General features: G+C 38.7%; 1 protein-coding gene across 7 annotated transcripts in view; it reads right to left on the bottom strand.

Moving 5' to 3' along the window:
- The window catches only part of pde4ca (phosphodiesterase 4C, cAMP-specific a), a 66,969-nt gene that overhangs the window by 28,133 nt on the left and 25,583 nt on the right, over nt 1-13,253 (bottom strand). Inside the window, exon 1 of one of the 7 annotated variants that reach the window (XM_042497490.2) lies at nt 9,319-10,085. The exons of 5 other annotated variants lie outside the window; for them this stretch is intronic. In XM_042497490.2, the coding sequence (XP_042353424.2) occupies nt 9,319-9,467 (149 nt within the window). In that variant the 5' untranslated portion in view covers nt 9,468-10,085. Of the gene's footprint in view, nt 1-9,148; nt 10,086-13,253 lie in introns of those variants that run through there. One more of the 7 variants, XM_042497492.2, reaches the window with a different exon arrangement.

The following is a 13,253-nucleotide window of genomic DNA, read 5'->3' as shown; positions in this document are numbered from 1 at the left end:
CACTGCTGAAAGATGCTTTCTTTAAAAAAAAAAAAAAGGCTGTCTATGCAGCGTAGAGCCGCAAGTTCTTTTGAAATTGATGCAACATGAGCAGAGAAAACTGTGAAAAAAGGCTGTGCTATTCGCTTCTGCTCAAGAGGAGAAAACGTACAACTACAAGAATGCACTGCACCGAACTGCAAAGTCGATCGTTTCACACAAGAGCGGTCGGCTGGTAACAAGCTAACTCATATTACAGTTGTACAGTAAGCTATAACGCGTTCTAAAAAACATTTGAGGCAAGAAATAATAGGTTCAACATCAGAATCTTTGCTCATATTTTATCAGTGCTGCTAATTTCTTTTTTCAGCCTCTTTTACTGTGCAGGAAGCAGAATTGTGCCCACTTCCTTTTAACAAACTCTCGCTATTACAGCTAAACAGGAGCATTTTAGGCAAGACATAAGCAGTGCAGTAACATAATCTTGATTTATACTCAATCGGAACTACCTAGTTTTACCCTTTGGTTGGATTTCAGTCCAGCTTTGAGCAAGAGCAAGAGAGACAGAGAGGGTTGGGTCTCTCTCTCAATCTGCCTCTGTACTCATCCACGGCAATACAGTAGCAAATATGTTTTTCAAGACATTTACGCAAGAAATGGGAAACAAAGTAACAGAATCTTGGTTTATAATTGATCAGTAGTACCTAGTTTTACAGTTTGATCCCAGTTTGATCTGAGTTTGAGAGAGAGAGAGAGTGAGATGCTCCTCTCTCGATCTGCTTCTGAGATCTTTGTGTCTGTGGCAGTGGCCATACAAAAACATGTAAGCACAATCTGTAGTTTGAGCAACAACCACTGAGCCAGCAAAAACCCACAGATGACACATTCTGCAGATGAGCAGGAAGATCCAGGCACTGGTAAGATTGAGGGAAGTTTACAACAGTTCATTTACACAAACTACCTGCATTGCTATGATACAAAGGTGGTTGAAAAGTATCCCTTTAACAGTGTAAAGTGTCTGCTGAGAACAGTATCTCTGTCAATCATCAATCAGTCCATACAGTATAAGCTACTGTAGCTCAGTATAGTATCATGATCAGGGAGGTGAGCAGGAAAAGACTGAAAAGACTGATTTTGTCCATTTTAAATAATAAACTTGATTGCAGTGTTTTTCTCTTTCCTAAAAATCTACTGTTTGGTTTTATGTTACATAAGCTCTTATCAGTTGTAAAAATTCCAACAATTTGAGAGCAGTCAAAGTTGAGAAAGTGTTGCGCTCTTTTGTGTCTGTTCTGTGAAATAAGAATTGGATAACCAGTCTTTCACTGTAAAAGCATTCCTTAGGTTAAAGTAAAGTTTGCCTTTCTGTAAGTAAACTTGTAAAAAAAACTTGCAGATAAGGACTACACAGTTGCATTGTGTAAAGGGCTACAGAGTGAGGTAAGAAACACTGGCAGTGGTTAATAAACCTGAGAGAGTTTGAGAGCAGAAGAGATTTACAGTGAGTCACAGGAGCGACAGTGTCTACCTTCACACACACACACACACACCCACACACACACACTCTCACCGAGGACTATTATCCTCCAGGATCGTATAGCGCAGCAAAGCAAACAGTGAAGTGAGTGGAGAAGAATTGGAGGGAAATGAACATAAGTGGTGGGTCTGAAGAGAGGAAGAGAGGAACGGGAGACAGAAAAGGTTCCGAAAAGTTCAGAACCTGGTCTATAAAAGTGCCGAAACACGATCAGTGAGAGGCTTTAACGGTAAAGGTTGGTGAGGTGAGATGAGAGCGCAGAGAAACATCAGACATCATGTGGGAAAAGAGAGAAATAAAAGTGTTCTGTATATGCACTCAATATGTGGCTTTGCAGAGCATAAATCAACTTCATGCAGTTTTAACTCAAACAATATTTAGATGGTTCTTAGTACTAAAATAATTTAAAATCCGCCCGTGTTCAGCGAGTCAAAATTACTGTTTTGGCTATGGTGGTCTGGTTTTGAGTTTCCCCGTTGGAAAGGGCTGCATGTTTAGAAAGTACTGAGCATACAATTAGATAAATGTGACTTGGATTACACTTCATGAGTTGTGTGAGAGTGTGAACAGATGTTTTGATATAGTTTTGCTGTTGTTAAACACGCTTAAATTCATCAAGAACTCTCTTTTTTCACAGTAGAGGCATATGAGAAAAACAAAGTTCTCTTCAAAAATTCAAGATCACGCTGTAAGTAATTAATATACAAATCATCATTTGGGATGTGAAGTATTCCTTTTAACGGGCAGGCATTACAAGAAAATGAAGAAACTTTAAATGTGGCTTAAAATGTACACATATTACAATTTCTAGAACTGTGGGTCAAGTTTCACTTAATTTGTCTTTCTCACAAAGACAACAAGAAGTTCAGCAGTGATGTAAATGTGTAGAGGGAGGCAAGGATGTTTTAAACTGAACATAAAATACAGCACAGTATTTCAGTGATGTGTGTACTGTTTCCATAATCTATTTGGGCTACATAGAACATTTTTTTCATTGTTGATTAATCTGTCAATTATTTTCTCAATGGTGTCGAAAAAAGTCAGAAAATGGTTAAAAAAAAACAAAACAAAAAAAACCCAACAACCCATCAGTGTTCCCCTAAGTTCAAGATGACGTCCTCAAATGTTTTGTTTTGTCCACAGCCCAAATATATTTAGTTTACTTTTATATAGAGTAAAGAAACCAGGAGATGTTAACATTTAAGAAGCTGGAATCAGAGAAGTTTTACTTTTTTTTCCTCAAACATTTACTCAAACTGATATTTATCAAATTAATTGGCAATTAATTTAATAGTTAATTCTCGCTGCAGCTCTATAATCTCTGTTCACCAGTATCATGTAAGTAAAGCACACTTGCCATCTAATTGTTCAATTTCAAGAGAGCACTGCAGAATTTATACTGTTTCATATTGCTTTAGACACGGACATTACACACACAAAAATACACGCAGGCACATAATTGCACAATTATTCTGTCGTGTTACAAAAAGAGTTTTTCTTGCTCACTTGTGTCTGGAAAGCTCATTACTGGACAGTAAAGTTGTTGGGTTTTAGGAGTGCATTCAGCCCATAACGCCTGTCACACTGCAAATACTCTTAACAAATGATTCAGCGACTAAAAACTGTATTTGAGGGAGCTTGTTCCAAGAGTACAAACACACAGGTACAAGCCGGACACCACGGCCCACACGAGTACAGTACGTGTGTTTCTGCGTGTGTGAGGCCTGCAACCCAACACCAGCGGACCTGTGCCTCCCACTTATGAGGGAGATAAATGAGGGTCCATGACGCTCCCTGTGGGCCAGACCACCATTAGAAGCCGCTGATGATTTAAGAAATGCTTTGGAAACACTGTCAGACACATTTATTACAACAAAATCCTCTCCCTCGCCAGGGCCAGTGAGAGTTATGCTCTGTGGAGGGCACGGGATGACTTAATAATTTCTGTAAATGAGGCGATTCATATACTGTGACTAAAGGCACAGATTCATTAATCACAGGCCGACTGACCTGGTAAATTTAGATAGTCATTGACCTCTAGCACAAGTGTTGTGTATCTATCTCAAGGAAAAGAGTTTATGTCTACAAACGTATCTATAACGAAAAAAAAAAAAGAGTAACTGCTTGACAGGGTCTGGCATCAAAAACATCTGAGTGTGTCCAACATTCACACTTGGAGAATTTGATAAATCATGCAGATGAAGATTTCTCTTTTCCCCTCCTCTCCTCCCAGGTTCAGCTGACAGAAAGGCGTATTATGTTTCTAAGAAATGCACTTCTAAAGCTAAACCTCAGTTACCTCACTCACATGCAACCTGCCAAAGCTGTCGTCTTTTTAAGACTCTTAATTCCTATTAAATTACTCTGTGCATAAATCATGCTCTCTCACTCCCAAACACCCAACAAAGCTCATGCTTGTATTTGCTGTCAGTGGTTCATTTAGAAATAATCTTTAAGGATTTTTCCATCCATTCACTAGCTGTCATAGCTGCATAATGCTCAGTGTCACTGCCACTTCATTTTATACTTGGCTCTCTGCAGAAAGCGTTGAGAGAAATTAGATCAATAGCCTGTGGACAGACACACAGCAGGCTGTAAATAGCAGGAGAGCAACATGCCTCAAAGTAATGGAGCCATTAACTGCCATTTCATTCTCAATTTGACATGAGAATAGAGCTTTTGTGATCCTGCGTGAAGCAAATAATTGTACTTTTAATCAAGATCTTTAACTACTTCATTTAAAATAATAAAAATAAAAAAAAACAAGAGTGTAGAGCCCTGCATCTTGTGTGAGGCTGCACTAAAGCAAAGGGGAGCTTTGAGTCTAAATGCTAATAGGCTCACTATAACAATGCTGACATGTTGATGTTCAGCGAGTAAAATGTTGACCATGCTCACCATCTACATTTAGCACGCCAACATTCGCTGTCTAGCAGCAAACACAGTAGAGCTGACAGACTCCCTAAAAACTTGGTATCTTACCCAGATGGCCGTGGTTTTACAAGACGCAGCTGTGTGAACGCTTGGACGAGCACCGTTGCTCTCCACCCATGCTCTAAGTGCAGGTTCATACTTTATATGATAACCTGTGTGCACCTTTGTTAGAGCGCAGAACAAAAATGCTTTTTTTTTTTTGTTTGATAAGAGACCAAAGTTTGGGTTATCTTTATTTAGAAAGCTTGGAAAATTAGGCAAACTAAATAATACACACAAAATGAAATCATTTACTTGATGCATGCAAGTATAAAGGTATTAAATAGTGTTTGTATACAGAATTTGGTCTCACTTAAGTGCATGGAAATTGAAAGTCTTCCTTCTAAGCCTGTCTGGGCTGAGCATCTACAGATGCAAGATACTACATCGATATCAGAATACAGACCTCCACCTGAGTGGATTTTTGTTGTTGGACATAATTTAGCTAATCTAAATATCAGTATATTTTTGCACTATTCAGCTGTGCATATTTTCCATTACAAAGTTATGACCGTCAACTCCACAATTTATCAGCAGTCAGGTAAAAACATTTTGAAAATATGCAGGGACTTCTAGGGTTGGAGCCACGTCAGCAGTACAAAGAGCAAACATTTAAGTATATCTTCATGAACTAATGATCACAAAATAATACATCATCTGTGTTTTCAGTTACAGTTTAAGCTGAAGTTACATCTTTGTGTTAAGGCAAAGATAAGTTCCATTAACAACTTTTTAGGTGACCGTTTTGCTAACTTATCCAAAAAGTGATGACATGACCCAATGCAAGCTGTCAAAGACATGTGGCACTGACCACGTATACGTTCTTAGGGAGTCCTGCACATCTGAGACTGATGGAAATGTCATTTGTTTTTCAGGTTTTAGTCATAATCAAAAGTATTGGACAAATTACATTTTTGACCTGTTGGTGGTGCAGCACGTTAAGACAGGAAGACATGAATATCAGAAACGTACGCAATATAGACATAGACAATCACTGCCGTAGTCGTTGAGATATTTCACTCAAGACTCACGACAAATGTCAACCTCATGGTGGGGTAAGAGGAAATATCTGAGGGTTTACCAAAAGTCTTTCCAATTCATCCTTTGAGGACCAGGAATATCTGTACAAAATGTCACAGACAGCACTAATGCCTGGCTCATTACTGTGACTAAATAGCTGCATTGTCCATCACTTTTAATTAGTTTTTGCTTTTATTTGATTTTTTAAAATTATCATTATTTGTTGTTATCTCATTCTGTTTCTGATTTTCTTATTAGAATTTAATAAATATATAAAAAAAATTCACTGACAGATTTCAGTTTGAACCAAAGTGGTGGATCTACAGACCAACATCCCCATCCCAAGAGCTCCACTGCTAGCGCAGGGAAAAAGTTCTATCATGTCCTGAGCTGGCAAATACAGTCAGATTAAAGGTGCCTTACAGACTGCTTTCATAGCCTAAAGTCAATTTCAGGTTCATAAAACTGAAATCAAAGGATAAATGAATGCAGCGTAAAACATCAAAGTCAATAAGCTGCTGCTGTCCCAGGAATTCAGAGGGAATCCTCTTATCTGTCCTCTTTTAGGAAAAGCAGGTGTTACCTTTACAGCTCAAAGCTGAAAAGAGAAACCGGTAACTGCCAACGGGCAAAGTAAACCGCCACCACTCATCACGTATTGTGGTATGTACAGTATCGAGAACAGATGTATTTAGCATCTCAGTTTGTATGGTAGATGTTGCACTCACAGACATGTAAAAACATGCATGCCCTTGCCACCTATCAATCTAAGCAGAAAGGGCTACTGTTATCTGGCTGTTCTGCGGTTAGATAATTGAGCTTTAAATCACGCACCGAGGACACGCGAGACACTTAGGTGTCTGATGTCAAAAGCCACAGATTTATATCCTTCCTCTCCCTAAAGGTTCATCTTGTCAGCTTTTCTCATGCCTACGCAAGGATGCACTCATGCATAAGTATATTTTACCTATACTAAAAGATCTCTGGACAGTATGTCAACAGCAGCTCTCTGGATTTCACTTTTTAATCATCCCTGTGATCTAAATTGTGGGAGGTAGATGAATCAGAAAAGGAAGACGAAAAAGAAATAATGAAAACTGAAGAGGAAGCAGAGCAAGAGAGAGGAATATACTAAAAAAAGTTTATGCCAAATACCATCAATATTTACTTTGAATCATTTTAAATTCATAAATCTAACTTTTACTTAGATATAAATGATTCCTAAAATGGGCACTGACAATGCTGATAAGGTATGCGTCTCTGCTGCCATGATTGCTTTTCCTCTAGAGAATGAACAGACTCTAACAAAGTCTGCTCCTCCATCACCAGTGTCCCTGCTAAGATCGATGCCTCAACCCAAATAAAGCTGCACCATCTCGGCCTCCCAGGCTGTGACTCCCCTTCTCAGGGCACATTAATTGATCTTGCTGCTCTTAAAACTGTGATTAAGCGGGCAGAGAATTTCCTGGCTGTCTTTAAGAGTAAGTAATCTTAGGAGCAGTGTGACAAGTATCAGTCTGACATTTCCATACTATTGCATTACCCCTGAAATTTTGGCCACAGAGGACATTTTTTTTTAGCTAAGAGCAGAAGTCAATTCTTGGCATTGGTCTTGAGGGGAATTAAACTGAAAGGACAACTGCCCTTTAAAACCCCCTTACTCACAACTGTTCTGCATTACATCTGATAAACAACAAGGCTCCTGCCTGAGAAAGAGGACAGAGGACTGTAAAGTAAACACGACTTTATCTCTAGGAGCTCCTTCACAGCCTCCCCGCTGGAACTGAGGATTATGTGCAAACTTACAAAACCTATGGTGGACTTTTCCTGTGAGAATATTTGTGTAAAAGGACAGTGGCATTAAAGCCTAATGGGAAAGGGGCCGTATGTTACGCAGAGAACAAACAAGGTTTTCTCATGGATGCCGTGACTGACTGCAAAGTGACAGAGCAGGGAAACGTTACTGTTCAGAGACATAACAAACCGGCTGGTGGTTACAGCTGCAGCAATAACCAATTAGTTTATTTAACCACAATGTGAAATCTATGTCTGACTTCACTGCTAACTGCAAGACATCATCATAATTATATTTAATTATATATTACAATATGTTACAAATGTACGTCTGCAAGATGTTAAATTTATTTGCCTTTAAAAGGGTTTGGCAGCTACTTAATGTAATATCAGCTGTAGTTTCTGTCCTTACATTTCTTTCTTCATTACTGGAGCTGCAATCGAATTCCCTACTTTATTCTGCCTTCACTCTTATCTGCCCTTCGTCGGCATTATTGACTTAATTGTTTTATAAAGTCTGGGGTTTACAGCCTCAGCTTTGCCTTGTTTGTCAAAGCACTTTGTAAACTGTGTTTTTAAAGGTGCTATATAAATAAAGTTATTATTATTATTATTAATCAATTTATCGATTAGTTCGCCAGCTAATTTAAAAAATCAATTAATAAGTTTAAGTAATTTTTAAATAAATAAAATAGTCAATACTCTGACTCCAGCTTGTTAAATGTGAATAATCTCAGGCTTCTCAACTCCTCTGTGATAGTAAACATAAAATCTGTAGGTTCCAAACAAAACAAGATATTTAGGACGTTATCTTGGTCTTTGGGAAATCCTATTCACCATTTTTCATTTAGCTGTTTGGTCTATAAAATATCAGAATATTTTGTCAGTTCTGGAATTTACAAAATGTCATATAAACATTTTCTATGCCAAAAAACTCATTGATGACAAATCAAGAAATTAATCAACAATAAAAATATTCTTTAATTGCAGCCCTATCTGTGATATATTTTAATTTGGAACATTTTCAAGTCATGGTTGAGCTATATAATATAGTAAAACCACAGCTAGTTTATCTTTAGCCACAACTGTGACTTACCATTAGTGTTCATGGCAGAATAAACCGAACTGCAGTATTTATTTAAGGTTATAGGAAGTGCTATTTTTTTTTTACTTAGCTGCTATATAAAATTCAAATGAAAAATGAATCAAAAGCTATTATTTTCTCACAATTCCCTCATGCCTTATCTCGTTGACTGCTGCCGAGTTCTTCAAAATGAACACATATTTGGTGACTTTTGCGTGATGAGAAAATAAATCACTCCTTGGAGCAGTGCCTAGTCCAACAAAAAAGGGGTCAAGAGGAAATACGATAAAAAAAATATTTTTGGAAATGCAGATATGAACCCAAAACAAATGATAAGAGCAGAAGAATGTTTTTGGTAAATATTGCAGCTGATAAAAGACTATATGCAGTCTGCAGATTGCAGATACAGCCATGTATGTTGACATTCTCTAAAAGACTCAGAGAGTAAGTCTTGCATCCTTTAGCATCCTGCAGGATTTACATTTTTCTTCTTCTAGAAACTGAAATTGTTACAAGAAATTGTCATTTATTCTATGTAGTCGTCAAAACTACTGAAAAACTAACTTTCAACCCAATACCAGCTCACTTTGCCAACAGAACTATGCTTCTGACCTCATATACACAAACATTATCTGCATAATGTTACACATGCTGTATGTACGTGTGTGTCTATGTGTGTGTGAGTGACATGAAAGGACACACTAAGAAAAAGAGAAAGACAAAAGGACGGAGTGAGAGTAAATGAGATAGCTCTTAATTACCGCCTGCGTTTCTGTATGATGTCAATGGGTCTGTTGACAGCACACGGAGATCCCCATATGTTCCCACTGCGCACAGTGATACTCCGCTCCACGGAGTAACAGAACCCACAGTTCGTCGGCACACTCATCTTTTCTTTCAGCCTATATGCTCTCTTTTAACTCGTCCTCACCCTCCTCTTCTCGGCCGCTCCGCTGCTCTCCCTCTCTTGGTTCTCCTCAGCTTGTGGCTGCTCTCATCCCTGTAAAACCCGGCCCTCCTCCTCGTCTGTCTCACTCTGTCGGGCTGTCCGGCTCTCCACGGCTTCCCAGGAGTTCTCATTACCTCTTGCAGGAGTGGACACCAGCTCTATGACCGGTGGCTCCAGTGCCGAGCCAGGATGACCGGGGTGATGCAATCCATGCTACTGGTGAAAAATCTGCTCTTCTTGGGATGATGTGAATAAATTTGGAGTGATTCTGAGCACCTGAATTCCTCATGTGAGAGCAGCACACTCCCTGCTGCCTGTCTGTCTGCCTCGGAGAGAAAAGCTTTTCATCACTCTCAGCAGAGCTCCATTAATCGGTCCCCCATGTACATCTTGTCTTTACTCCGGGTCTAAATGTGGCGCAACACTGCTGCCCTCTTCCCCCTCTCCCTTCCTCTCTCTCTCTTGCTCTTCTTCTGTTTCTCTCTCCGCTTCCTCCTCTCCCCTTTGGCTGCTCCACCTTTAATCACAGAACAAACAGGGACCTTTCCTTTCGCTGGACAAACTTGCTCTCCTGCTCCAGTCTGTCACAGTAGCCCTGCGTTGTTTTTTTGTCTGAGCTCCCTGCAGAATGTGCACAGATCTGTACAAGGTGTGTATGTGCGAGCGACCGAGCGTGTGCGTCAGTGAGCAGTGTATAGGCATGTGACTGAGCAAGTGTCTGTGTGTGTTTGTCTGTGTCTGTGTGTGTTTGTGTGTGTGTGTGTGTGTATCACACACAAAGGGGAACAAGTTTCAGAGTGAGGTCAGAGCTGAGAAAGGGGGCGGGAACAGAGCCAGCATGGTTCCTGCCTTCCCCAAACGTTTAAGCAATTTTAACCCTTTCCTTCTCTTACACTCACACATACTGAATCCTGAAACAATCTCACATTACAAACTTTCTCTCCCAGTACTATTACCATTTCCAGATGGTGAGTATTCATGCGTGTGTGTGTGTGTCACAGGTATGTCTTGTCTGTGTTAGGTAAAGAGATTGATGACAGGATGAGTATGATAGGGTATTATTATAAGTAGCTCTTGGGACACAGCTTGCTGAGAGTGAAGAACATGCACAAACAAACACACACACACATATACACACACACACACATACCCGTATACAGTATGTACTCACGCTAAGGCTTAGGCACGAGCATGCAAGGTCACCCATGGCTGGGGGCAGTGTATTTTTGAAGACCAGAAATGTGAAAAGTAAATATGAAACCTTAGCTGGTTGACCCTCTGTACGCTTCATATGAAAACTTCAACAGGAAATATCTGACAAGAGATCAGCAAAATGAGACAGGAGCCATGAATCTACAGCAGGCTATTTTTCCCAAGATCAGATTAGCTCAGGATTTTTAGACCAGAGAAGAAGAGTTTGTAAAATTTCATCAGGACAAGCTGTGTGTGCGAGAAGATCGAGTTACAGGAGTGAAATCAGGAGCAGAGAAGGTTTTCTGAGCACACAGCAGGTGCTTTGGTTTCGCTAAGTCTTTCTGACAGACAATTTATATGTATTAGTGATATCACATTAGGTATTAAATACAAACTTTGACGTATTGACCTTTAGCAAAAGCCCTCCCCTTGAACAGTGACTGTCCAGTCATAGCGGGGCAAGGCAGACCTGTCAAGCTTTGGATCTCTCCACACTCCATGTTAAAGCGCTGTGAATGATGTGGCAATAAAAGGAATACTCTGCATTTGCAGGATCCTCCAGCTTAAGACAGTTAGGTTTAAGACTTTTTAAGACTTTTCTGTTGCCACCTGAAGGAAAAAAACATGAAGGGACACCTATTACTTCATGTTAGGAACAATTTTGCCTTAGTTTTATTGTAATAGAAAACATGTCTTTTTTGTTGTTGCTGTTATTCTGAGGTCCCTTTGGTAAATTATACATATAAAAAGGTAGATAAAAGAATTCTTTTGAGATTTCACAATGCAATGAAAAAAAAACCAATTAATAAAATCCTACACCTATGTTTTAACAGTTTAAGACTTATAAAAGATTGATTTCAGACATTTTAATACCAATTATGATGTTGGACGAATTAATGCTAAGCCTTTTAAAACCTTTAAGGATCTGTGTAAACAGGGTGGTGTCATTTTTGGTCTTTCTATAACCAAAACTACAAGAGAAAAATTAAATGCTGTAGTAATCTGATTTTACTTTTTACTTTTCAAATCCTATTTTAAGAAACAAACTTGGGCTAAGTTCCTCTACACTGCAATAGAAGAACAACTCTTCTCGATTTTCATGTCCTAAATATAGCCTACATGGGCCATCCACTGGTAAGGGTGCAGTTTTTGCCTGAGACATATATACAACTGGGTATCATCAAAAAACAAACCAATACCAATACCAATACCAAGAGACTTATTAACTTGATTACTATTTTTTTTCACTCCATACACTACTTGTTATGCAAAAGGAAGTGTTCATTTGCATAAAATGCCCCCAGATGGCACCGGTGTGAAGTATAGCAATACTTTCAAACTTTATTGTGCCTTTTAATCACGCTGAACTGCCAGCTATGGAAATAAATTATGTTCAACTTCAACACGCCACAGTCTATACAGATTGTAGCTGCTGCATTAGTGGGCCAATCACATGTCACATTACTTCAAAGAACACTAGCATTGATTGGCTGCGAGCAAAATGATACAAATCATTATTTTTTTTCTAGATCTGTGTACAAAAAAGAATGAATGCAGGTATCTTTTGATGGGAGAAGTTTTAATACTACTTGAATTTGGATTGTTTTGGTCAACATATTAAAGGTATTGAGAATCAATACCCAGCCCCAGGATGTACATGTAGCTTTAGCCTCAGTGTTAAACCTTTTGGCTTACACATGTTGTGCGTGGCTGTCAAGTTCATATTTAAGATCGCATTTATAAGATTGTCATTTTAAAATAATTAGCAGGAAACATAAAAAAATCTTAAGAGGGATTTATTGGCTTATGGAGCTAACGATAGCTTTATTAGCTTGCTAGCTAAAGCTTACAATACACAATGCACTTGGATAGGCAAAAAGGTGTTCAATGCAACCGTGTTTAAATAAATGTTTTACAAAATTTTGTCTGTTTCTTAACACGCCCTGGTCTTGCATAGCCAAGATCTATCTCCACACTTTGCGTCAAACAACAACCTCCAACTAGTAACCTACACTCTAAAAGGTCCTTTATGTGGCATTTACTTTAGTGGAGATTTATCTATTTTAACCCTTTAAAAAAAGGAGGGACCTGAATTTTCTTGTGCTGCTTTTCGGTGCATTTCACAGGTAATTTTTTTTGGTTTTTATTTTCTTTTTCATTTTCTGATTGCTTTGGGTCTTTTGTTTGTTTTCACTCATTTTCAGGTCATTTTCCTTTTACTTTTTATTAATTTCTTGTTATTTCTTGGTCATTTTGTTGCTTATTGCCTTTTTCCATGTTTTTGAAAGAAATCAAGCCACTTTGCTCAGGTTTGAAAGGGTTAATGTCAGCACAATCCTCTTCACTACAACAAGTTCCCTCACAGCAGTAATTTGCAGGGGTACCATTGCTGCATCACCTGGCACGACTGCGATTGGTTTAAAGAAATAAAAACAACCTAGAGTGTTTTTCCCTTAGTGTGGTGAGTTATGATGGGTTCATCCTCTGTCTGAAATTAAGAATTAATTGTTTGGAACATAACATTTGTTACCGTTATAAACTGCATTAAGTGCCTTGAGAGAACAGAAGGCTTGGCAGGTATAACAGGGGGTTTCAAAAATGCTTAATTACTATCCAGCTAGCTCCTACTCAGAAAAAATCTCCATAAATGGACGTGCGCTTAAAGCTACGCTCTGAAATACAACATGGTTCAATTAAATTGGCGAAATCAATTGATAGCATCA

This window comes from Plectropomus leopardus, chromosome 12 (genome assembly GCF_026936395.1).
Source record: "Plectropomus leopardus strain MGB_pleo_1.0 chromosome 12, ASM2693639v1, whole genome shotgun sequence".
Lineage (NCBI taxonomy): Eukaryota > Metazoa > Chordata > Actinopteri > Perciformes > Serranidae > Plectropomus > Plectropomus leopardus.
This window is presented reverse-complemented; position numbering and strand designations above follow the sequence as displayed.